This window comes from Peromyscus eremicus, chromosome 2 (assembly GCF_949786415.1).
Source record: "Peromyscus eremicus chromosome 2, PerEre_H2_v1, whole genome shotgun sequence".
Classification (NCBI taxonomy): Eukaryota; Metazoa; Chordata; class Mammalia; order Rodentia; family Cricetidae; genus Peromyscus; species Peromyscus eremicus.
This window is the reverse complement of record NC_081417.1, coordinates 24,269,187-24,292,723: the sequence shown is the minus strand read 5'-3', so window position 1 is coordinate 24,292,723 and position 23,537 is coordinate 24,269,187. Positions and strand designations below refer to the sequence as shown.

Below are 23,537 nucleotides of genomic sequence, written 5' to 3'. Positions count from 1 at the left end.
TCAACTGATATTTACCTAATATTTTGAGGCAGAGGTCATAGTGATAGTAAGAAAATAACTCATGGTAACAACAAAGATACCTAGATAGTGGAATTATATCCAACTGGTCACTAATTTTTAATTAATTGTGTATGCACTCTATGAACTAAGTTAAAATTAAATGCAAAATGTACTCAATTTTTGACCTAAGTGATGTTTAAATAGAGTTAAAATGTTTGTTACATATAAAAATATAATACATAATATGTAAACTCTTCATGTATCATAGTAAGAAAAGTAAAGAGAATAATAAGTAAGATATAGGGAAACAAAAGTAGTTTACTTTCTTTATATACAGTTTCTTCTACAATTATCAAAAAAAATCAGATGAACAAACAGTTTACCTTCACTTACAAAATTGTGTCCATCTAATTGGCAAAACAGCTAAATTTATTTAATGAAAATGTAGTGTAGAGAAATTACTTTAGAAATATAGGAATTTTCTCCATTTTAAAATTCATGAAAATTGATATAGCAATATGCTCTGAGATAATTAATGCATAGGAGTCATTTTGAAATTCTTCAGTGACACTGGGCAGTGGTGGCGCATACCTTTAATCCCAGCACTTAGGAGGCAGAGCCAGGTGGATCTCTGTGAGTTCGAGGCCAGCCTGGTCTACAAACCGAGATCAAGGACAGGCACCAAAACTACATGGAGAAACCCTGTCTCGAAAAACCAAAAAAAAAAAAAAAAATTCTTCAGTGACAACTGTATCAGTCATAATAGTTGGTCACAATTGTTGTCAATGAGTCAAGCAAAAGTTGTGTTTGTCTAAGAGAGAAGTCCTCTGAGAAGCAGTGAACTCAGGACCTCTCTAACTATACTGGGGTAAGCTTCTCTGTTCCCCATGGACAGCCCTGTGTAAGTCACAGGACTTTCTTGAGCTTCCTTTGGCCCTCCGTTTTCACATTGCTCTGAGAGACACAGATCTGTTACTGAAATGTTTTGACTTAGCATATTTTTAATTTTAATTTCATGAGTATGGGTATTTTGCCTGCATATAACTATGTGCATGCCTGGTTCCCACAGAGGCCAGAAGAAGGTGTTGAATCTTCTGGAAGAGACGTTATAGACAGTTGTGAGTTACCATGCAGTTGCTCAAAATTGAACCCTGCAACATTGGATGAGAAGCCAGTGTTCTTAACCACTAGACTATCTCTCTAGTCCCATCATAGACATTTCATAACTATAACAGCTTTATAATGGTGTGAGTGAACTTACCCACCTGAAGATTAATTTCTATCCATCTCATAATTTCTGTATCTCTTAAATTTTTCTTTTACTTTACTGGGACTCTGCCTTATATAGCTAAGGGCAAGAGGAAAGTACACAAAATTCTGTGTCTTCATAGACTTTTTTCTAAATAAGGCCAGAATTTATTCTACTGAGAAATTACCCCATCTACTTTTGCTAGGTGCTTATATGTGAATCAGTAGGTCTATGTTCCTACTTTTGAACTTTAGTGAAAGTTAAATGGGAACTCTGTGATTTATACACTTAAAGAAATGATGCCCATATCACTTCCTTTTGCTTAAAATATCCCCCAAACATTCAGGTTTACAGAGGTAAACTCTCTATCCCAAGTATTGTAAAACAACTATTTATATTTATGAGAAGCAAAGACGTCAGGGAACTTGTGGAACTTAAGACCTTCGGCTCCTGGATGGTATGCCAAAGGCACACAGCAATGGCTGGAAGTTGCTCATTTCTTCAGGCAGTTCAGTAGCCTGCATGAAATCATGCAAGGTCAACATTTAACTCCTAAGGGAACTGTGTGACTGGCATTTTGAACAAAGGTGACAGAAATTGAATGGACCTGTTAACTAAGATTGGGTGAATTTTTGCTGTGTATTTACCAGTGCTTAAGCTCCTGAAATTCAGCTTCAAATAGCCTCAAAATTTAAGATGGAGAGAAATGTTTTATTCAGTGAATAAGTTTAGGAAATGTAGCTGATCTTCATTCCAGTGTATACAGAAGAATTATCGTCTTATTACTTCCCCACTGCTGGCATCCTATAATAGATTACTTACAAGTGCATATAACAATGTTTCTGCCTTGAGTCTTCACTCTTGCCTTGTTGAACTTCATGAATGTAATTAATGCCATACCATTTAAGTTTAGTTGATTCAGTAAAAGGTGGATACAAAGTTGCTTTTTTCTACTATTACTGAAAGAACAATTTTTGAAATTTATGGCATGACAATGATAAAAATTTATTAGAGAATATTTTAAGAATAATATCTGAGCATCCTAAAGGTACTTTATTATCATGTTCTATCTGTATAAACATAAAGGAACCCTTGGTAGTTTGTAGCCATCCCCTTGCATTGTGGCATGATGAATTTTGTCATTCAGTATCTCCCTAAATATCCTTCAAGTACTTTACTGGAAATACTCCAGATCCAAGAGGCACTAAGGGGAAAACTACCATACAAATGGATATTGAGTAAGTACTTAAACCATTGGAAGGTATACAGTAAATTGCTATGATTACTAAATACAAATTAGTTATATAGTAATGTCTTTGAAATAACCTAATAATTTTAGATATTGTTTTAAAATTTGAAATTTCCATAATGAACCTTTTTAGCAGTATCTAAAAAACACATTAAAGAAAAGCTGACATGTAAAGAGAATGAAGGTAACATTGACTGTTTCTTTCACACATTTTCCCACCTTAGGACCCAGAACTTTTTCCAAGGTTTGGTTTTCAGTAGATAATGTTGTTCATTCACAAAGTAAAGAAATCATTTTTTAACTTCACATTTCATGGCTCTTTAACAAATAAAGTCAGTGTCATGGAATGTACTATTCTTGGTGCACAATCTCTTAACAGTACAGGTTACAACACACTCCTGAACTCCACAGCAAACTTAACCCTTCATCTTTTATTGTCCTAGACCATGACATCATTATAGTTGAAAGTTTTTCTGTGCCTACCTGGCTCCCGTGTACTCATAGTCCCTCAGGCCCTCAGACCCAAACAAACACACAGAGGCTTATATTAATTACAAACTGTATGGTCTGTTGTCTCAGGTTTCTCACTAGCTAGATATTACATCTTAAATTAACCCATATCTATAAATCTATACTTTGCCATGTGGCTTGTGGCTTACTGGTATCTTTACATCTTGCTTCTCTATTCTTCTAGCCCTATACATTTGAGCCATCTTGCTCTCTGTTTCACTTGAGATAATGTTCCAATCCCTAATAGCTGAACATTTGCCTCTTGAAGAGGCCAGTTTGGATACCAAAATTCTGGTGCAATTATTTCAACATCCATACCTGTATCTAATAGGCTTCCAAGAGAATGTCATTTATTCATATTTTTAATTTTGGTCCTTGTTAATTTATAGAAGTTTGCCAAATATTTCACTTTGTGGTTTCTCCTGAATTTCCTATTCTCTCTGCTACAGCTGTTCTATCACCTTGAGCAGCCTAGTTTATTCCAATAGGCATTTGATTATTTAATTGCTCTGAAAAGGGGTTTCTTCTATGATGGCAGGAAAGGTCTGAACTGAATTTGCTGTGGGGGCCATATGAAGCCCCTCTGGGAATTTCCCAAGGACAGAGGCAAAGGAATACTTTGTATGTCCCCTGTTGATCTAACCATTTGTTGGTCCAATGTTTACCCTTACCACACCTTCTACACAATCCAGAAGGGAGGGGCATTCTGTTGCTGTTGTTCTTTGAATGGACATTCTTTCTAGGAATGCCCTTTTCAAGTGACCTTGTTTACCACAACCAAAACATCTGACATTATTTTTCCCCAGAGCTTTTGAAATCACCTCTCCTATCCACATATCATCACGGTCATGAGACTCAGTATTAATTGTGTCCCTGATCCAATCATCCAAGGGTGCTGATCTTGCCTTTAATGGTCTGATTATTCTTTTGCATGTTGCATTCACGTTCTCAAAAGCTAAAGATACAATTATTATCTGTCTAGCTTTCTGAATTTATAATGATTCTATTTACTGCTGAAGACAGTCTTTGTAAGAAATCCATGAAGTATTCTCTGGGGACCTATATAACTTTTGCAAATGATTCAGTTTTCTTTCCTACTTCCTAAATTCTGTCCTATGCATTCATGGCTACCATATGGCATAGAATTAAGATTTGGTTATCATATAAACATTGTCTTTGTATATCAGCATATTTGACTTCTCCAAGAAGCTGATCCTGGGAAATTTCTACACCTCTAGTCCTACATTGTTGCTCTATTGTTTTAGCCTCCTCTTTGAACCATGTTCTCCATTGTAATTGTGCCCTAGCCTCTAGGAGAGCTGTAACTTATTCTTTCCATCATGAGGGACAATTCTATTACAAGTTGACCACAAGTTTAACATCTGCTTTACAAATGGAGAATGCATATCATATGAGACTATAGCTTTTTAAATCTCTTTAAATCTAACATTTCCACTGGAGTCCAATTATCTTGTACATGCTCATGAGTAGGTAGTTCCTGTAAGTTACTGGATAGATTGTTTGGTTGTTTGAAAACAGGCTGTCTCTCTGTAACTGTATACTTCAATTCTGAAATAATTTCAACTTTAAACTCTCCTGTCTGGGTCTGAATTTCTCTATGATTCATTTTAACAAGTTTTTCTAAAGCTTTTTATCTCAGCACTTAAATTGACCAACCTTTTTAATACTAAAATGAAAGTGATTAAACAAATAATATTCATAATTGATGTTATGTACATCCCATCAACATTAATTATCCTCTCACTTAATTGTTCCATTTTCAAACTGCTAATGTACTATGAAACAGAGACCAAATTCCTTACCTTGTAAAAATGTTTCCCATTTTTTAATGTGGGGATAAAATCTCTTTTAACTAATTTCATTCTTGAAGATATCTTAATTGACTTGCCAAATCTGTTGACTGTGTAGAACAGTAGAAGTCCAAGGGAATATCAAAGCAGCTACCGAGTATGATGGTCCAAGATAGAAATCCAGAGACAGTAAGAGAGAGAGAAAAAAAGAGAGCGGGGGAGGGAGAGGGAGAGCTGACCACCCACCAGGAGAGAGAACACCAAAGAGATTCCGGCCACATGCTCCAGCCTGAGTCATGCAACTGTGACTGGAGCCAGGGGCTCTGTAAGCCCACAAGCAGTCTGGCCAAGTGTACCTCCAACCACTTGCAGCTCTGTTAGAGCTGGGATCCACAAGGCCACAGCCAAGTGACTTTTTTATGACATCCTCTCCCACAGTTGGACGAGGTGCTGCCCCTAGCTAAATAACCTTCTCCTTCAGGAATTACAGAGTCTTCTGACTATGAGTTTTATTTCCTGTTATGACTCTGAGCAGTATTGCAACCAGACCATGCTGACCATAAGGAAGTTATACTAGAAGCATAGTTAAAATCAGCATCTTAGGCATTTAACTAAAATTTTATTCTGCAGAGGGGAAAGATTTTAAGAAATATCATATACACTAAATTTCCTAGGGTTTTATTAATTTGGTCATATTACAGAGAATATGAGTGTACTCAAGAAGAATGCTTAAGCTGAGTGTTTCACATGTTTTTATCTCTTTAGGATATTTTTTACTATTTTGTGATTTAATTTTTCAATTTAAAGCTGAGATTTAATTTCCTTTTCTGTTAAAAAATACAAGCAATGGAAGTTCTCACTTAATTTAGTAATTGGATAAATGCAAATGATTATATGGTGATTTCTGATAGACCATCATGACTGTATTTGCTTAGAGGAAATTTTTCCCTTTTTTCCCAAACACCACACTTATAATTAATTTGAATGCCCAAGTGATAGTATAAGAACAGGGACCTCCTGAGATACATTGGTTGTATAAGCTTGTATGCACAAGGACATGATAACAGGGTTAGAAGGGACACAGAAGCCACAGTACCACATTCTCTGTGTGTCTTTCTGACTCCATTACTGTCTCAATCAGTCCATCTTTTTCTTAACAGATCCTTGTCCTTTACCTTTGAAATAAGATAGCTGACATAATGCCAGAATTACAGCTATCACTGGAACATCATCAGACCACCAGTGAACTTGATCTCAGATCTTTAGACTTAAGAACAGAAAGAAATAAACGTCAAGGACTCAAGAGACTAATGCTACTACTTAATGTCTACTCAAATCGAATGATATGGAATGCAAAATCAGAGAAAGGAGTCCTGCATTCTTCTTTTCTACTTGATTTGTAATTTTGGACCTATGACAACCAACATGCTTCAAACTGGCTACAATTTCCATATGATCTTTATTTCTCATATGAAGGAAAGCAGTGGTCCCTCATGTACCATAATGCTCTACCAAATGGCACTAGATCCCAAGGGATAGTTTAACACTGCTCATTTTCCTAGTAAACAAAATTATAATTATGGTTAACAAAACATCAGATATTTAGTAATTTAACTTATTCATATCTAATTTAATGCAGTGTATTGAGTAATCTTTCAGATATTTAACTAAGTTTTAAATGTTGAAGTGTCAACTAACAATGGTTTCTAATTTAAGAATTCTAACAACCAATACAAAAGTTGTAATATTTTGTAATAGATCTTATATTATTCTTAATTTCCATATAAACCATTGTTAAAATTTCCAGGTGAATATTTATTTATTTATTTATTTATTTATTTATTTATTTATTTATTTATTTATTTTGGTTTTTTGAGACAGGGTTTCTCTGTGTAGCTTTGCGCCTTTTCCTGGATCTCATTCTGTAGACCAGGCTGGCCTCGAACTCACAAAGATCCACCTGCCTCTGCCTCTCGAGTGCTGGGATTATAGGCGTGCGCCACCACCGCCTAGCTTATATTTATTTCTTAGTATATATTGCTGTTATTCAAAATACTCTCTAATAAGATATTTTACTAACATCATTTACCTTTAAAAGCTTCTACAACATTTATTTTTTGACTTTATAAAATGATAATATAACTTATTCTTAAAATAAAAATCTTAACTATATTGACATTGGAAAAGACTAGGCTCTACCACAGTAGAGGAAATGTCATTAATAAGAGATGGATTGACCTGCATGGTCTGCACCAGGTCCTCTGCGTATATATTATAATTTGCCGCTTCAGTCTCTGTGTGCTCCTATGTGCCTTGCTTAGTTGATTCAGAAAGTCTTGTTCTTCTGGTGTCCTCCATCCCCTCTGGCTATGACATTCATTTTACTAGAATAGTAAATCCAGTTTTTATTTTGTTGTCACTTAAATTTTGATTGACTATCAAGTGAGGCATAATTTGCCTAATTTTGAAATATTTTCTATCTTCTCTTCACTGAGATTTTAAATCTTTCTCCTTAAAATATGGAATTTATTATGTCAACACTATGTTAACTGCTCACTTATTAAAAATAAAATATATTGCACAATTATATATATATATAATAGTAAAAAAGAGGAACATGGAAACTGAGCTGTTAGATTTTTATACTGTAGTCTTACTACAATATTAACTTCAAAAACATAGATTTGAATGCTGAGAGCCAGAGAAAATAGTTTTTCCCCTAGGGAATAACCACCCCCTCTCTTTGGTTATCTAATAACAAGTTGTCAGTTCTGATTCTGAAATCTTATGTACAAAAGTAACATTTTATTGACTGAAAATATTGCATTTCTGTATTTAGGAGTGTGAGTGTGTGTGTGTGTGTGTGTGTGTGTGTGTGTGTGTGTGTGCATGTGCATGAGTTCATGTGTGCTTGAAACAAGAATTAAAGATAGAGAGTCTGGAGGCCATGAATTTGAGAGAAAGCAAAGGGAGTACAAAGTGGTACATGAGAGGTGTTGGAAAGAGGAAATAGAAAGAGAGAAAGTATGTAATCATATTTAAATTTTTTAAAATTAATAAAATATTTTAATTTTTACATTTAAATATAGTCAGATCACTTTCCTCTCTATCTTTCCTCCATCTCTTCCAGTTACCATGCTTCAGACCCTTTCAATACCTCTCTTCACTCTCAAGATGATAGCCTGTGTTTTAAAATTATTACATTTATATATATGCAAACATAAATGCATATATGTGTATGCATATATATACATACACACACACACACACACACACACACACATGTTGGGTCTGTTTTGTGTATGTATTTTCAAGGCTTACCACTCTGAGTAAGGCATCAAGCAAGGAGGCTTCTCCCTGGGAGAGACAAGTTCTATTCCTAAGAATCAATAGTTGCTTGCAGTTCTTTGTCTTGGAGTGGAACCCTGTGAAAATTTCCCATTCCACAGTAATATATCCATGTCCACTGTTATTGTTCCTGTCTTATTTATGTAACTATTTATGCAGACTGTTTCATAGTAGACTTCCTTGCAATCTGGCTCTTACATTCTTTTTGGCCCCTCTTCCACAAAGTTCCCTGGGCCATAGATGCATAGATGCACAGAGCTGTGATGTAAATGTATTCGTTGCTGCTGGGCTCCCAACTCATTTTGATTATAATCAATATTTTTTAAAACTTAATGTATATGAATTTCATTTTTACTGTGTTTATTATTCACATTCTAATAACTAAATTCAAATATTGTTAATTTATAAGGATACATTTTTAAGTGCATATGAGCATTGTGTGGGCTATATGTATGTGGATGTGTGGACTCATGTTCACATGGAAGCCAGATGTATATGTCAGGTGTCCCGATCTCTGCTGTATTCCTTTGAGGCAGGATCTCTTATTCAAACTGGAGCTAGGCTGACAAGCATCAAGCCCTATCAATTTTCATGTCTCCGTGCTCCACAGTGTGGGTGTGACAGGTGAACATGGCTACATCTGGATTCTTATCTTGTGTTTGTGATTTAGACTCTGGTCCTTATGTTTGCTCAGCAAGCAATCTTACTGAGCCATGCACCCAATATCCAACAGAGAGTTTTTATACATAACACTTTAATTTTCCTTAAAATCCACTCAAGCTATTTAATGATTGTAGCTAGAGTTTTCCTGCCTGGCCCATAGTCAGGACAAATCTCTATCACCCGCCAGTCCCACAGCCACTCAGACCCAACCAAGTAAACACAGAGACTTATATTGCTTACAAACTGTATGGCCGTGGCAGGCTTCTTGCTAATTGTTCTTATATCTTAAATTAATCCATTTCTATAAATCTATACCTTGCCATGTGGCTCATCGGCATCTTCACATGCTGCTTGTCATGGCAAGCGGCTGGCAGTGTCTCCCTCTGCCTTCCTGTTCTCTCAATTCTCCTCTGTTAGTCCTGCCTATACTTCCTGTCTGGCTACTGGCCAATCAGTGTTTTATTTATTGACCAATCAGCAACACATTTGACATACAGACCATCCCACAGCAAAGGATTCCTTGGCCATTATAAAACCGACTAGACTTAACTTCATCTACAAGGAGTATGTACATCTGGGTTTAATTGTGAAGTTGTGTTCACAGATGTTCAAGTAGGAAAGAAAGACCTGACCATGAAAATGGACAATGCCTTCCTTTGGGCTAGATTCCCAGACTCAATGAAAAGGGAATAAAGAGAGAGTGATAGCACCAGCATTTTTCTTTTTTTGATTTCTGACTGTATGAAAGGTGAATAGCTGCCTTCTAAATATCTCATGCTTCCTCTGCTGTGCCTTCTCCACCTTGTTAGACCATACCTTCTCTGCTATGAAGTTACTTCAGTTGTTTTATCTGGTATTTTTTATAGAAAAAGAAGGAAAGAATGAAAGAAAGAAAACAAGACGGGGGGAGAGTAAGGAGGGAAGGAAATATATATACCAGATTATTGAAATATCAATATGTTCAGAATTAATCTTCAGCTTTAATAAGAGATTTACTTAACAAAAGAGATCAGTGTAATCCTCTGTGTGTTTCCAGATGAGAATGATTTGAAGAAAATGCTTGGAAAACTCCAAACACTAATTCGTTGTTCCCTGAGTGTGACAAAATACGCTGCTGCTTCCTTCTTTAACCCAGCTCTGTTTTCTGTTACAGATGAGAGCAATATTCACTTATTGTTCACATGAAAATTAATTGTGGACAATGCTGAGAATAATTCATCAGAAATGTCTTTGGGTAGGAAGAATGGGCGTGTGTCACAAGTACTGTTGGTAGGACTCACCAGGCACTCTCTTACCCCCCGGCCGTGAGTGCCAAGAGTGCACTCAGAGTTTCCGGAAAGTGCTTGATGACTGGTGATAAATATCACCCACCCTGTGTTACCTCACAATTTCAATTTTGTCAGTATATGCATATTGAATTTGAAAATGGGAAATTAGACAAATGAGCAAGTATTATATAGGAAGAAATAATGATATAACATTCTATATATGACCATGTAAGTCTTTCATAATAAAGTTATTTAACAAGAGAATAAAAAAATGATCAAATAATATTTAATGATTGTGACATACATATGTTAGTGAAGTTTTACCTCATTTACATCTTTTTCTAAGAATTTAAAACTGATAAAGAAAAAATGAAGTTTTTAATCCACACATGTGTTCAGAGTGGGATTACATTTTTTTCTCTGCTATTTATATATAATCCTTCAGATTTACATTTTTCCTAAATCTTTACTAAAAGCTACATATGGTTTATTCCCTAAAGCAGTTTGATACTTAAGAAGTAATTCTTTACTATAGCTAGGATCTTTATCTTTACAAATAGTAGAGCTAATGGCAAATACTTTCCATTTTTTTCCAATAGGCAAACTAACAGCAGATTTTTCCCAAAATAATATTATAAATGTTTTGCTTTGTCCTCTTAGCATGTATATTAAGCAGTTTTTTTGTTGTTGATTATGTTTGTTTGGTTTTTTTTTTTTTTTTTTGAGACAGAGTTTCTCTGTGTAGCTTTGGCTGTCCTGCAACTTGCTCTGTAAACCAGGCAGGCCTAGAACTCACAGAGATCTGCCTGCCTCAGCCTAAGGAGTGCTGGGATTAAAAGCTTGGACCCCACTCCCTGGGCAACAAATTTTTTTTCTTATGAGCTATTGAAAAATTTTCAGTGATTTAGGAAATAACAACAAAAAACCCAAACAGTTTTTTTTTCAAAATTGTACATGTTTTTCTTAAGAGTAAATCCAGAGCTGTATAGTGTTACTTCAATTTATTTTCTCTAAGAATATAAGCTTAAATAAGTGCATTTGTGTATTTCAGATCTGCTTCAGCATTTTCTAATCATGAATATAATAATGCTGTACCTAGAAGTTTCATTTAAAATCTTTAGAAGACATCCCTCTCGTTCTCTTTCTCTCTCTCTCTCAATCTCTCTCTCTCTCTCTCACACACACATCTCATCTCTTATCTTTTCTCTAAATTACATATACAGTTTTGCTCTCTTGCAGTATTTGTTATGTTTGATCAGACAATACCAATGACAGCTCTAGACTACAATGTGTAATAGCTTATTTATTTATTTATTTATTTATTTATTTATTTATTTATTTATTTATTTTTGCTTATTATTCAGTGGTATCTGAGTGATTCTGAAATTGAGATTGGAAAATCAACACCCACTTATCCTTGGGTAAGGATGGATTTATTGTGTGCTAATTTTGTCTGTTTCAGAAATATTTTCTCTAAACCAAACTAAAGCTGCTTTTAGTGTATCTTGCAATAATTTGAGGGTACGACTCTCAAAAACAAATGAAGTGACTATATTTATTCTAACTATATTATTTATGATTTCTAGAGGATTCATTGACTCACTCTGTTTTAAAAATGAAAATCCTTAGTAATTTTAATATTTATCTAATTGCAGGTACTTGAACTTTTTATTTGTTGTTTATTTAAGTTATACTTAATACCACCAGAGCCCTAAAATTTCAAATCTCAAAACATATTTATTCTCTAAGCATACATTGAGCATAAATAATCGTTATTTTTGATTATATGCTGAGATGATTAAAAGTTCAAAATTCAGGTAATCTTTTGAGTGGGGCGACCCAGCACAATGCAACCTTATTTAAATTAAGTAAACATCAAAAATTCAGTGCCCACTTTATGCTTGCAGTATTTGAAGTAGTCACAAGCCAGGTTCAGTGATTAGATTTCTTTTTGGGGAAAGTAGATATCAACTACCTTTGCCTCCACAGAAAGTCCTCTGGTGCAACAGTAGTTTAAACTGTATCTTTTATTTCACAGCATTTTTCACAGACACATTCTCTCCCTGCAAACTTGTTAAAAACAAAAGAAACAAAAAGACCTTCCCTTGAAAAAAGTTCATTCCTGTCTTTTCTTTTGTAGGCTCTTTTTGTCTGTTCCTCCCCATTTCTCTGTCAGAATGCAGGCTTGCTTCCAATGCCTAATAGCTCCTTAGAAATGGCTTTCTGCAATTTGATTATAATCATGTGCTTTTCTTTGTATTTTTTTTCCTCAGAATATGCTCAGATTCTCAGATCTTGGATACCACTTTTATGAAATTTAGGAGAACTGGGGCCATCATATTTCTAAATATTTTTCTGCTAGCTCCTCCAGGACTCTGTATATATGTATGATAAATAGCCTGATACCATTCATTCAGCTGTTTGAAGCTTTTTAGTACATTTTCAGTGTTTTCCCTTTTTAGTGCATTTGGGACATTTCTTATTTTATAGCTTCAAATTTACATATCATCTGTAATATACATCTATTAAATATGTTTCCAACCTTAAGAATAAGAGTTTTTGTCTTTAAAATTTTTGTTTGATTCATCCTTAATTTTTTTTTTTTCTGTTGACGAGTGGCAATATTTTTTTAAACTGATCAAACTAAAGGAATTTTTGGTTGGATCCTGGAGACAGTGAATCTCATGTTATTCACTTATGCCTTTTGCTGATATGCATTTGGATTGTAACAGAGGTTGACAATCATGTTGCTGTTGTGGGTTTGTGGTTTCATTATCTATTTATTTATTTGTTTGTTTGTTTGTTTGTTTGTTTAGCATCATTAATCCCAAAGAAAATTTTAGGGATCATCTGTACCCAACAGGAACACCCAGTTCTTCCAAGTATAATCTTAATGACCCAGGAGTCAGTATGGGCCCTCCACCCCTGCTGGGAAGAAGCTGAGTTAGCCTTAGTCTTTTGTGGTCTTTTAAGTCACAGGCTCACAGATTTTCAACAGCTTTATAATCGACCTGACTTCTTACCCTTTATTTGCAGTCTTAGCTATCAGCATAGATTCAAGGACTTCTCTCAGCAGACTTCATGTTTTGTTGTTGTTGTTGTTTGTTTGTTTGATGTTGTTGTTGTTGTTTCCTGATTAACTCTCACTCCAAGAAGATTCCCTCATCATTTTTAGCCTTCTCAGACATTTTGAAATATTGTCTCTCACTTCTCATGACAGTGAATCTACCATTTATGCCTGCAGCAATCCCTACTTGTAGTTGAAGTTTTCCTGGTCCCGGCTCCCACAGTCTCACAGTGTGGCAGCTGCTCAGACCCAAATGAACACATAGAGTCTTATATTAAAACTGCTCAGCTATTAGCTCAGGCCTACCATTGACTAGCTCTTACACTTAAACTCAGCCCATTTTTGTTAATCTGTAAGTTGCCATGTGTTCCATGGCTTTACCTGTGTGCCATTGCATGCTGCTCCCTGGATGGCAAGCTGGCATCTCCCAACTCAGCCTTCCTGTTCCCTTCTCATTGGATCTAAACCCAGTCACATCACTTCCTTGTTACTGCCTGTCTATACAGACCTCCAGGTCTCTATGGTTTGTACTGGGATTAAAGCCGTGTGTCACCATGCTTGGCTGTGTCCTTGAACACAAAGAGACTCTGCCTGCCCTGTGATCAGATTAAGGGCATGTGCTACCACTGCCTGACTTCTATTTATGGCTCAATATGACCTCTGATCTCCAGGAAATCCTTATTTAATAACATACAAATAAAATATCACATTTCAGCACAAATAAAATATCACCACACCTACTAGGATTTGTTCATTGCTAATTGACCTTGTTTACCTATCCAGACAGACAAAAAGGACAAACTACAGCCCTACTTTTCCTTGAGATGTCATAGCTCTTCACAGTTTGAGCTTTACTATAATTGTTCTTGCATGTCACCCTGTAGATCCTTGCCTAGAAGATGGATGTCAATCATAAGTATTGTCTGAATAACAGATGTTTCATGTATATTTTACATGTTTTTATAGGTATTTGAGTGTTTGTCTCCATTATGTTATCATGACTGTAAGTGCAAGTCTTTCTTTAATTGACCAAAAATTCATGTAATAGATTTACATAGCTAGATTGTTCAGTAGTAATATAGGAACAGGATAGTGGCAACCAATCCAAGGATTGATTTTTCAAAAACATTGACATGACAATACAGACAACTTCAACAGTTCTCATTGTCATCCAGGCTGGTAGAGGATAGCCACCAAAACAGTCTGTGGGAGAGATAAAAGCCTACAGTTTGCAGAGTACTTAGTATCCCCAATTATGTGGCACCAAGATGTGGGGTGAGAGTTTCCACTTAAAACCTGAGAAAGCTTTAAAAAAAAAGGGTTCTATAATGGAGCCAGGAGCAGCTTCCTAGTTGTCTTTCTCAGGCCAGCCAAAGCCTGAAGGCTTGAGCTACTCTATGGCCATTCATGAAGGGTAGGCTTGACCTGCAGCATGGCAGAAATGAGGAGACTCTGCCAGCCGCTGCCATGAGAAGCAAGATGTAAAGATACCAGTAAGCCACGAGCCATGTGGCAAGGTACAGATTTATAGAAATGGGTTAATTTAAGATGTAAGATCTAGCTAGTGAGACTCCTGAGCCATCAGGCCATACAGTTTATAATTAGTATAAGCCTCTGTGTGTTCATTTGGGTCTGAGCAGCTGTGGTACCATGATGTTGCAGAAGCCGGGTGGGCACAGGAAAACTTTAACAACAATAATGTTTGCAAATTAGCATTTTTTCACAATCTTTCTATGTAGGACAGGAATATTCTATAGCTGGCTGACCTGGTACTCATAGGGGCCTGCCTGTCTCTGTGTCCCCAGTTCTGAGTATAAAGGAGTACACCACTATGCCCAGCTCTATTTCATGTCTTAAAATTTGTTTTGAGATTTGTAGATTTGGTAAAAGATAGTGTAAAGATAGCACAGTGATATTCATAACAAGAACTCAGTATGTAAATGCAACTGCACATTGAATTAGTCCACAAAACATTAATCTGACCGCATCCAGGTGACCACATCTAAGAGCTTCCATGACTGCTTTCTAACCAGCAGGTCCCTGTTTATAAAATAAATGTCAGCCATAGGAATTGCTTACATATGACTATATCACAGATAAGATATTTCAGAAAATATTTGCCATAAAACTATAATTGAAATTATGTTTTTTGTGATTTATAGTTTTAATATTGTTCTGTATAGTAATAAAGGGAAGATACATTAGATTATACAAAGAAGTTGATGTTTTAGTATGTACCTTAACTTTTCTTGCATTATCAGAGCTTTGTCTTGAGTTATTCAATAGGTATAATTTCATTAGATTAGAGAAAAATGCATCAATTTTAATTTCTACAATTCTAGCTTGAATATGTCATAATAAAGGAACAAGTAAAATGTAGTTAAGTTAGAATAATATATGATAGTCTTAAATCATTCTTTTTGATAATTTCCTTATTTTTATGTAAATGACTTAATGTTTTGTTTATTAGATCTACCTTCATTATAATGACTTGTGTGAGGGCCTATTTTGAATTAAAGTTATAATCTCAGATGTAATAATGAATAGTTTTATTTGAAACATTTTATGCTACTAGCTTGTGCATGATTTCAACAGCACTTCTTTTATATACGTAGTGAGTGAATGTTTAAGCATACCCAATTTATGTGGCTTTGAGACTTCTTCTAGATTAACAATGAAATAAAAAGTATCATTTAAAATGACCCTTATACATCAATTGCACTTGTTAACTTACAACTGAAATATTTTAAATAGGTTCTTCATATAGATATGTAACTATCCTTCAGCAATTACCATCCCTATGGTAATTTTTTATGGGAGTATAACCCTCCTAAGGTTTCTATTTCACATAGTGGTAAACAGAAGAGGACACCTGGCAAAACATCAACACTCAGTAAATACAGCTATGGATTTTAATGTCTTCAAACAAAAGCTTCATTGAGTTTACTTAAAAATGAGGCTGAGGAAAAAAGCTTCAGTATTCCTGTGTAATTTTCTAAGTATTGATGAATAATGGCTGTGTATGTCTTTTTACTTACATTTAACTGTGATAGCATACATTATTGGTTCAACCAAATGTGTACAGAACTAATTTTTCTTTCCTCTGCAAAAAAAAAAAAAAAAAATCATAATCAAGCTTCTGATATTAACCTGTTCTTCTTTCTTTCCTTAGCCTTTAATGGAATTGATTGTTGGCTTCTGACCATAGGATTCCTTTGCCGAAGCAGATAACCAGTGTGCTTATTGCAGAGCATATAGTGGCGTACTGCCTGTGCTCAAACACTTCAAAGTGCTTATACTACTAAATATCCGTTTTCGTCAGACTTAAACATGTGAACATTTATTTTCTTTTGTTCTTCTCACAGAATCAAAGGGTTTATTCCTTAAATATTTCCTTAGCAAATATAGGTATACTTAAAAATAAAATGAGTACAAAATATTCAGTCATATATGAGGCTGATCATTGGATACAAAACTGAGGCATTTTTTTTAAATTGTGTGTGATTAATTATGAGAATTTTCCCAATATGATTTAGTCAAGTGATGTGTACCTTTGATATTACTAACTTTTCTTTTCAAGACAATCTGTTTTGTACAGAGATTTGCATTTCCAGATGACAATTTGAAACCTGTTCAAAGCCAGAGATACCTACTGAATTTAGTTATTTTATTGTCTGATTATTTTATTTGTTTGTTTGTTTAAGGATTAAAACAAGGTGAGCCAGCCATGACGGGCAAAACACAGACCAGCAATGTTACCAATAAGAATGACCCCAAGTCCATCAACTCAAGGGTTTTCATCGGCAATTTAAATACAGCCATTGTCAAAAAAGTGGACATTGAAGCTATTTTTTCCAAGTACGGGAAAATCGTTGGCTGCTCCGTTCACAAAGGGTATGCTTTCGTCCAGTACATGAGTGAGCGCCATGCAAGAGCTGCGGTGGCTGGAGAAAATGCCAGGGTCATCGCAGGCCAGCCTCTTGGTAAGCTATGCTCAGTTGCAGATTTCCCTTTAGTCTATCCATATTGCCTGTATGCATGAATTTGTTAGCAGTCAGCAGCTCCATACTATTTATTGCTTCCTTAACCAGTTACAGTGTTTGAAATTTATCGTTCAAATCGCATTCTTTTACATGTAGCTATTATTATCTCAACAAATATGTCAACTTGTGATTAAAATTGTTTGTGATATTTACAACGTCAACCAATTCTGAGACAGGCAAATACAATATTTGCTTCCAACTTAAGTTTATTTGACTTGAAATAGTGCATAACTTCCACAAAACATAGGCTAAGTTTCTTGACCTTGCATATAAGGTTTTTTTTTTTTTCTGAAAGGATAATTCACTTTCTTTATTTACAATTTTTATTTGGGCAGAAAAGTTAAATAATGGTATAGAGAAATATATTTTCCGGACTAGAAAGGATCTCAACTCACTTTTTACTAAATGGTTGGGAATGGTGTATATTATGCATACTCTGTGCACCCTAGTGTTCACCTTATGTTTCATGCGAGAGGAGCAATACTGAATTTTTGCTAAGTAAAGATGTTATCATGTGAGGTGGAATAAAAATGAGAAGAAAACATTTGTGATTATTGAACAGACAAAAAAACCCAAAATATTATGTTTTCCCATGTAAGAAATTACAATCAACCCACCAGTGTTTGTCTCATTTATATTTCTTATCATGAACATATTCATATTTCAAACTGATTATATACTTTCTTGATTATTATACACATTCTTGATTATTCAACATCTATCTTCAAGTATAACTTCATTTTCCCACATCTTGTCTATTTTGTAACTTCTCTGTAACTATCATTAGAATCCCAGCTTTTTATATATGCAGCTTTTGAAATAAAACCTTCAATCACTTCCTTTGACCTATATTTCAAATGCAGTCTCATAGCTGATATCAAACTCTGTCTTTATCTTAGCCCATACTAATACCTTCTTGTGTAGTAACCATTGTATACCAGGGGCCCAAGGAAAGGCTCTGCTAGCTGTGAGTTTTTCACTCTGGGGAAATGTTTTATTTATAAACATGAATTATGTCACCAACCTGTTTTAATCCCCCCAGGAATGCAATGCAGAAACGTTTATACTCTGTCATGTACCCTGTGAACCTCTATACAGTCACCTCTTCAATTCTTTCCCTAGTCCTGTGCCTCGTGCATACCTCTGGTCCCACTGGCAGCCTGGACATGCCTTGTGCATGGCAGAAATGCTCCTCTTTCAGAGGCTTGCTATTTATTTGTCCCCTTGATTGTTGTAAATTTAACCTACACAGAGAGGCCTTTATGATTGGCTTAAAAATGCTTGCCTTCTACAGATCCTTGAATTCTGTGCAGTGCTTTTGTAACTAACCATCATCCCTATCTAGATGAGATATTTTCGTTTATTATGTTGTCTCGTCATGTTCACAACAATAAAGCCAAAAGAGCATGCTAAAGAAACAAAAGTGCTGAATAAACAAGTGAGACAAGCATGAAGAGTATTGTCCTATCAAATTTGATCAATTCAAGAAAATGTTTACTGGGAGGAATAGTGGAACACAGCAGTAACTCCTGGCCTAGAGACTAAGATACCACGATGGAGGATCTGAACACATCTTGGGTTATACAGTAAGAAACAACAACAAAATAGAAACACTGGGAAGCTATGGTATTCATTAATATGTGAGTGAAGTCTGAAGTACAGTTTTGAAAAATAAAATGATTTTATATAATATCTGGTATAAATCTCCAAATATATATGCAAAATGCTAGTTTTTATTTACATCTTCATTGTTCATTTTCTCTACTGTAAAGAAAGATATTTTTCAACAATCTAGTCTGTTTTCCAGGTGCTCAGTTGGTTTCCTTAATATATACATCCCCATACTTACCCTAATATTAGAGTTTTCTATTTGCTTCTTTATGAAGTATTGTAATAAAAAATTCTTACTTCATAGCCACATTCAGGTAATTCAGGGTCAATCTATTGCCTGTATCCTCATTACTGTGAAACTAACATGACCTTGTAGAAACACATTTGGTTATTACTTTTTATAAATATAATTATGAATATAAAGTCAATTTTAACTCTGATTCTCTTTCAACTTAATTGTAGCTAATTCTCTGGAGTCCTGCTTTCCATCACCACTCAGCTGATCAGTATCTTTAAAAACTTGGACCAAAGAAAGGAATATAACTCCAACTTCAGTGTCTTAACTTAACAAAACCAAGGGACAAAAATGACAATCTCAGATTCCTGTGCATTGAGAAGCAGAGTTAAATGCCACCTCTAATGGGATTGTTTCTCATTCTCAGTCATACCTGTGTCTCTTCTTGATGTTTCCCTGAGGATCATCTCCAAGGCAGATTAGATCAGACTTTATATCCAAATCCATGCTAAAAACTTTGTTCATTTAGGTGGAACTTAGTTTATTAACTTTTTTTTTTTTTGCCTATGTGGAAAGACTTTCATATTAAACAGATGCTTTACAATTTAAATAATAACCTTGCTTTTCAGGTCAAGTACCTGAAATTAACCACCTTTTCTTAACCCTGACCACTAGAAATCCAGGCAAGGCAAGACATCCAGTTGTTCCATAGTAATGTTGATTAAAGCCACACTTTCCAAGCTGCATACCCAACTTCATCTTCAAGTACCATGCCTATTTTTTGTGGACTTGGGTAAAACATAACTTCAAGTAAATTGATTACTTATATCTTGATTTCTTACTTATTTTCAAATCAAAGGTTTATTTAAAAAAAACAAAACAAAAAAAAAAAAAAAAAAAAACACTAGACTTGTCCCTGATGTGCAGTGAATTGACCATGGACATAATAACAGGTTCTTACAATGTAAAACACACACTGTATAAGCATTTGTCTTTCTCTTTAGAGTAGAAAAGCATTATATTGGTTAAGCCTGAGTTATTATTTCACCCATGTTTAAAATTTTTGTCTTAAATAATGAATAATCATGAACCATCTTCTTTAGAATAATCTTTTTATCTTCTCCATGCATTTTTAAAATCTAAAATAGAATTTAGAAGTTGGCTAAAAGTTAGTAGTGCTAAGAAAATTTCAACATCCTAATGCAAGTTCTTTCCTTAAAATGAGACTTTTTATGATTAAATGAGAAATATTATCATTGAGCATTTTGATGCTGCAAGTACAAGAATGAACTGAAAAGTTTAAGCTGGGGAGAACATGCTGAAATGTCAGTATGAGAAAAGTTCAGGGAGCATGCTGGTGGGTAGGTTAGTGTAGTTAAAAAAAGACTGTGGGTATGTGATGAAAGTCGATTTTATGGAGTTGGCAGTGGGAAAAGAGGTAATCATGCTAAAAGTTAAGGAAGTAGTCTGATAATCCATTAACAAAAATAAGAAAGAATCAAGAACAAGTCCCACATTTCTGAGCTGATTCTCTGCTGATGATTTTTCAAGTCAGTAGGAGAGAGGATTTTTCAGAAGGAAAAATGTTTTGGTCTAAAACTATGAGTCCAGAATTGGGCATTTTTTATTAAGGATAGCTTATATGCTGAAGGATACTTGAGCATATGTACTACTAAAATCTCACAAATATAGACCCCAAAATAAGTGAGAGATTTAAACAAAGGGTGGTAATTATGAGTCATTGACACAAATTGTGTTAAACCTCTAGGAATGAATAATTAACCATGTGGCATCGATGGAATGCAAAGAGAGTGTTGAATGAGTTGGAGTAGGTGAAGAAATCTTCAGTTTCCTAGAAAGAAGATTCCTAATAAACACCCAGCAAAGATTGGAATGGAAAGAATTTGTATTCTGGATTTGTATGCATGCATTTTTGACTTTTCCCTGAATTTCCCTTGTCCTTCCAGCCCACAGAGTCTGCTGTGCCCCTTTATTCCACAAACCACTGCCAGTCTCTACACCAATAGACTACCTTACGGCAATATGCCGTTCTGTTTTCCAAGCTGGATAGCCTTTTGATCAAAACTGATGCTTACACCTACACCAATGTTTCTATCCTCCAAACCACAGCCCATGTCTTGGTCCACAGAAGGTCTTTCCCTTCACTTCCCAATGAAAGGTTTCTTTGATACTTGCCTTTGTTAGGGTCCTGGAGAAGTCCCACAAAAGACCACCATCCACATATGCAATCAACAAGAGCGTTTATCGTTCCCGCATGCTAGGGCCTGCCATTCCACACAAAGACAAGATGGTGAGAACCCCAAGAGGGATGTGTGGGTTCCTTTTAAGCACAGTAGAAGGGGTATTCCTAGGGCACTTAGGTCATTTTATATATGATTGGCTCAAGCAAGAGACAATCATATCAGTATATTCTAATTGACCAGGACTAGTCAGGGGCTGGTGAGGGTTACAGTTTTCCATTTGGGGGCAGACTTGGACAAGTCCAAGGATTTGTCCTTATTTGGTTATCATCTTGAGTTGTTTATGCTTAGGTCACCAGGCCTCCTTGCCTTTGTTGTAGATTGATTGACCTTTGTTCATAGCTCTTCCTCAGAAACTGTTTGCTCAGTTCCAAAAAGCAGGGACTGAGGCCTAGTTCTTAACTGAACTGTTATGGCAGGCTGTCATGATATTTGCCTGGCCCTCTCAGCATTCATCAGGCAAGGAGATGTTCTTATACTGACTAGAAACCTAGATATCCTGGTGAATAAGAGAGTTTCCTAGCAGTCCTTATGGATTTGTATGTTTAAGAAGCAAGAGGCTTTTTAGGTCAATATTGTTTGACCACATTCTCACTGAGTTGTAGAGAACATGTATTTGGCCAAGTTTCACTGTCTGTCTTCAACAAAATTATTAGCATGATGGAAACATTCCACAGATCAATTTCAAGTCAGGCATTGCAGAACTAGTCAGGGTGTTTTGTCTATGTGTGAATATTTTACCTCAAGAATTCCATATCAATTTCATATGTCTATTTGCACAGACAGTATTTTTCCAGTGAAAACATCTTCTACTATGAAGTTTTTATAAAATTCTGTTTTTGACATACAGAATTAAGATATAATTTATATGTTTTTCCAATTCATATAAAAAGAGACATTATTTTAAAATACATCAAATCTTGCCTTAAAACCAGAGAGCATGGAGTAACTGTGGTTGTTCAGAAGTTGGAGCACAAACTTAATTTTAATCTGAATTTTGCATGTAGGTCATATTCTGATCTTGGTTAGTTACTGTTTCTGGTTTTTTAATTCTTACTCTATTGAATCAGATTCTTAAGTCCTATTTCAGAATACATAAAAAGTTACCCTCAGTTAGTGTAATGATTCATGCATTTCGTCAAAATGAGAAACTTCAATATAACAATGTTTTCTGATGGTTGTCATTTTTAACAGTATATGTAAATATAGAGTAATAATTCAATTGGAGTTATGTTTTTCTTTTGAGGTTGACTTCTTTATTTATTACTAGAGAGTAATTAAAGAAAGGTAAAAATACTTAGTTGTTTAAACTATAAGGAAAGTTTTTGCTTCTTTCTTTTCACTTTATTTCTTTTAAATTTATACTAGTTTTCCTTATGCTCAGGGGACTTCTTCCAAGACACAAAGTTGATTTCTGAAACTACACAAATAATGCTAAATGTTCTTTGTATCATGCTTCTTCCAATTAATTAATACTTATGATAAAGCTTAAGTTATACATTAATAACAATACTAATAACCTTTAATTAAAACATGTCCTAGACCTGATAGTGAGGTAGACATTTGTATTTCCTTTAAAGCTTGTACCTTTGGTTCACAGGACACAGTACATTCAAGTGACCTTTCAGTGACACTGCTTACCTCTTTAGACTATGACTCTTTTCAAACTTGTTCACCTTTCCCCAGTTGACATGGCCTCTTTGTAATTCCAGGTCACTTCGGCTTCCTGAGGAAACTTATTTATAAATATGTTTATCATATATTTGGGTAACATAATTCCAAAGTAGTCACTTTTTGGTAATGCTAACTTCTAACCATGCATAATATCATACTTTGGATTTTACACAGAAGGAAATGGCCATAATTTAATTTCATTTCTTATTCATTAAAAAATTTTCAGCATAACTTTGCTGTCCATTGGAAATAGAATAGTCCTCCTCTTCCTCTGGATTCATGGCACTGATGTGGAATAAAACATTTCTGCCGGGCGGTGGTGGCGCACGCCTTTAATCCCAGCACTCGGGAGGCAGAGCCAGGCGGATCTCTGTGAGTTCGAGGCCAGCCTAGACTACCAAGTGAGTTTTAGGAAAGGTGCAAAGCTACACAGAGAAACCCTGTCTCAAAAAACCAAAAAAAAAAAATTAAAAAAAAAAATTCTATATTTTCTGTGAAAATAGAGATTCCTTCGTGATCCATATTACTAAAGAAATTCTAAAAATCAG

The 23,537-nt window shown here is 35.1% G+C and overlaps 1 protein-coding gene across 1 annotated transcript; it reads left to right on the top strand.

Annotated features, from left to right (window-relative positions):
- Nucleotides 1-825: 825 nt before the first annotated feature.
- LOC131903386 (RNA-binding Raly-like protein) lies at nucleotides 826-20,930 on the top strand. Its single transcript, XM_059253931.1, has 3 exons — nucleotides 826-868; nucleotides 16,870-17,148; nucleotides 20,823-20,930. Exons 2-3 carry the CDS (start codon nucleotides 16,893-16,895, stop codon nucleotides 20,834-20,836), a joined length of 270 nt encoding a protein of 89 aa, XP_059109914.1. The 5' UTR covers nucleotides 826-868; nucleotides 16,870-16,892; the 3' UTR covers nucleotides 20,837-20,930.
- Nucleotides 20,931-23,537: the final 2,607 nt, after the last annotated feature.

What these genes read in the sequence shown, in the direction of transcription:
- LOC131903386 (XM_059253931.1), top strand. Translation starts at nt 16,893, where the DNA reads ATGACGGGCAAAACACAGACCAGCAATGTTACCAATAAGAATGACCCC.